This window comes from Branchiostoma floridae, chromosome 4 (genome assembly GCF_000003815.2).
Source record: "Branchiostoma floridae strain S238N-H82 chromosome 4, Bfl_VNyyK, whole genome shotgun sequence".
In the NCBI taxonomy this organism is placed as follows: Eukaryota; Metazoa; Chordata; class Leptocardii; order Amphioxiformes; family Branchiostomatidae; genus Branchiostoma; species Branchiostoma floridae.
The window spans coordinates 15,646,403-15,648,763 of record NC_049982.1 but is presented as its reverse complement, the minus strand read 5'-3'; the positions used below and the strand labels follow the sequence as shown (position 1 = coordinate 15,648,763).

Genomic DNA, 2,361 nt, shown 5'->3' with positions numbered 1-2,361 from the left:
ATACAGACTTCTCTGTTCATCGCTAATTCCTAATTCATCTCTTGTTTAATGTTCTTGTACCATGATCCATGCAGAGATAGCTGGAGAAATTGGTCCAGCACCAGTCTACCTGTGAATAGCCTCTGCCATTGTTTAGTCACAGGCATAAATAAGCATACTAAGTAAGGAGATAAGATAGTAAGTTGGCATGATATACAGTTATGTAGGTTAACAAAATGTGCAATACTCACATTGTCATAACCCCTTGGACACAAGACCTGCTCCAGGATGGTTGCCAGGGTGTTGAATAGGCCAAGACCAATTCCAAAAATCAGGAACAAAATCCAGTACTGTAAATTTCTTACAATCTGGAAAAGGGGATATGACACCTGGTCATATAGGTCAATTACACCCAGTAAGACGTGTGGTAAAACCACAATCTAAGCTGTCTGACTTAAGCTGACGGCAGAAACAAGGCACTTCTTGTAATAATATATTTGCTTTCTATCTCCTGGCAAGCTGTTTTTAAAGGGGGCCCTCATAGTCATACAAACAAAAGAGTATCATAAAACATACTGAGAATCAGTTTCAACAAACAACAGAAACACTGTATTGTGAGAACCTTTTTGATCCCTTGCCAGAATGTTTCTGAAGTGGCAGCAGCACTGGCTGTAGGTGGGGAGGGTGGCACACTGCTGCAGATACCAAAGGTGGCCAAGAGGACACCAACTCCAGCTGGGGCACAGTACACACCCAGCTGCAACACAACAGAACAACGGATGTCCTCATATTGTCATAATGAAGTACACTCTAAATTCAATACCAAGCAATGTCACCAACTCACAACAGATCATGACGGATATCCTCATAGTGTCGTATTAAAAATGAAGTACAATTAAAAATTCAATACCGAGCAATGTCACCAACATTCTTTACTTACCACATTCAGGAAGTCAGCTTTACTTTTCACAATAGCTGGTGAGATGACATTGGCCAAGAGCAGACCAATGGGGTTGGCTGAAAGGGCAATGTCAAGGACAGTAAGACTGGCATACTTTTTCACTGTCTTTGACATGAGCTTCAGATATGACACAATGTCATCTGGAAGTTGGTCAGCAATTTGTAGAGACACCTTTGGTGTGGGTTGCAAGAAAATAACATTCAACTTGCAATGTTATGTATTTTTTGGAGTCCATAGTGCTTTTAAAAAAAGAAATTGTAGACACTAACAGAATGTTATGTGCATGAAACACAGGAGGTTAGCCGGCTAAAAAGCTTGTAGAGCTTTCTTTGAATCCAAAGAGACATTTGCAGAGACATTTCCAGACAGCATGCAGTATAAATGTGAAACAAGTCTGCAGTACGTACACATTGATCCGATCATGTTTGCTGTTGCCCTCTGGTTTTCAGCAAACCAAAGTTGTGCTAGTTTAGCAGGTGCCTCTAGGATGAAGGGCTGTGCAAGTGCAGTGAGAGTCTGTCCCGTGATCACCACAGGGAACCTGGCAGGCTCAGGGATGGAGGGGATGGCACTGATGAGCCGAATAATGGCACCAACTAGGTTCAACCATGCTGCTAAAATGACCTGAACAGCGGAAGGAGTGGATAAAAAGTTTAGATTCATTATGCCAGATGTAATGCCAAGCCACATTCTAGCATTCATATTGAGGAAAGATGATCATTTTGTATCTTGGTATACAACGGTACTTTTTTAGAGTGCAACACTTTCTACTAGCATGCCAGTCAGTTGAACTTGTGAACTTACCCCCGGCCTCAGTCCCAGGGTGTCCAGAAGCCAAGTTGCAGCCACACCCAGTGGAATAGAAACTATCATAAAAACCAGTGACAGCCAGTTGACCTGATCAAAGGTCACCTTGTAAAACTCTGCAGTATGGTCTGAGATTGGAGCAAAGGTCAACCACATCTGGAAGAAAAAAAGCAGTTTCACTATGTTGGAGGTATAATATATACAATGTATGTACTTTGAAAGTCATTTTGACATCCTTCAGACAAGAAGGCCAGGAAAGGTCTATGCATTTGGGCCCTGTAGTGACCTACATGTACTTAGGCCAATTCTACATAACTATAACTCAATCCCAATAGGTCTTAATAACTACATAATCCTCACCATGGCATTAGAGAGGTTGAGGAAGCAGAAGACAAAGAGGATGAACCATCGACTGCTGTACACCCTGTACTCCACATCACCTGCCTGTACCTGTCCCTCCACCTTCTGTATTTTAGCAACTGCATCATGATTGTTGATCCCATTTGTCTCTTCAGCAGTTGATGTTACTCCATCCATTCTGTGTCTTGTTCTTTTGGACGTATTTGTACAAACTGCAGAGATAGCAATTTTTTTGTGGGGGCAAAATATTGGTG

At 42.0% G+C, this 2,361-nt stretch overlaps 1 protein-coding gene across 1 annotated transcript; it reads right to left on the bottom strand.

Moving 5' to 3' along the window:
- Positions 1 to 29: 29 nt before the first annotated feature.
- LOC118413592 (solute carrier family 49 member A3-like) lies at positions 30 to 2,310 on the bottom strand. Its single transcript, XM_035817120.1, has 6 exons — positions 2,108 to 2,310; positions 1,745 to 1,903; positions 1,348 to 1,564; positions 920 to 996; positions 602 to 736; positions 30 to 347 (listed from the first exon to the last, which is right to left on the bottom strand). Exons 1-6 carry the CDS (start codon positions 2,282 to 2,284, stop codon positions 30 to 32), a joined length of 1,083 nt encoding a protein of 360 aa, XP_035673013.1. The 5' UTR covers positions 2,285 to 2,310.
- Positions 2,311 to 2,361: the final 51 nt, after the last annotated feature.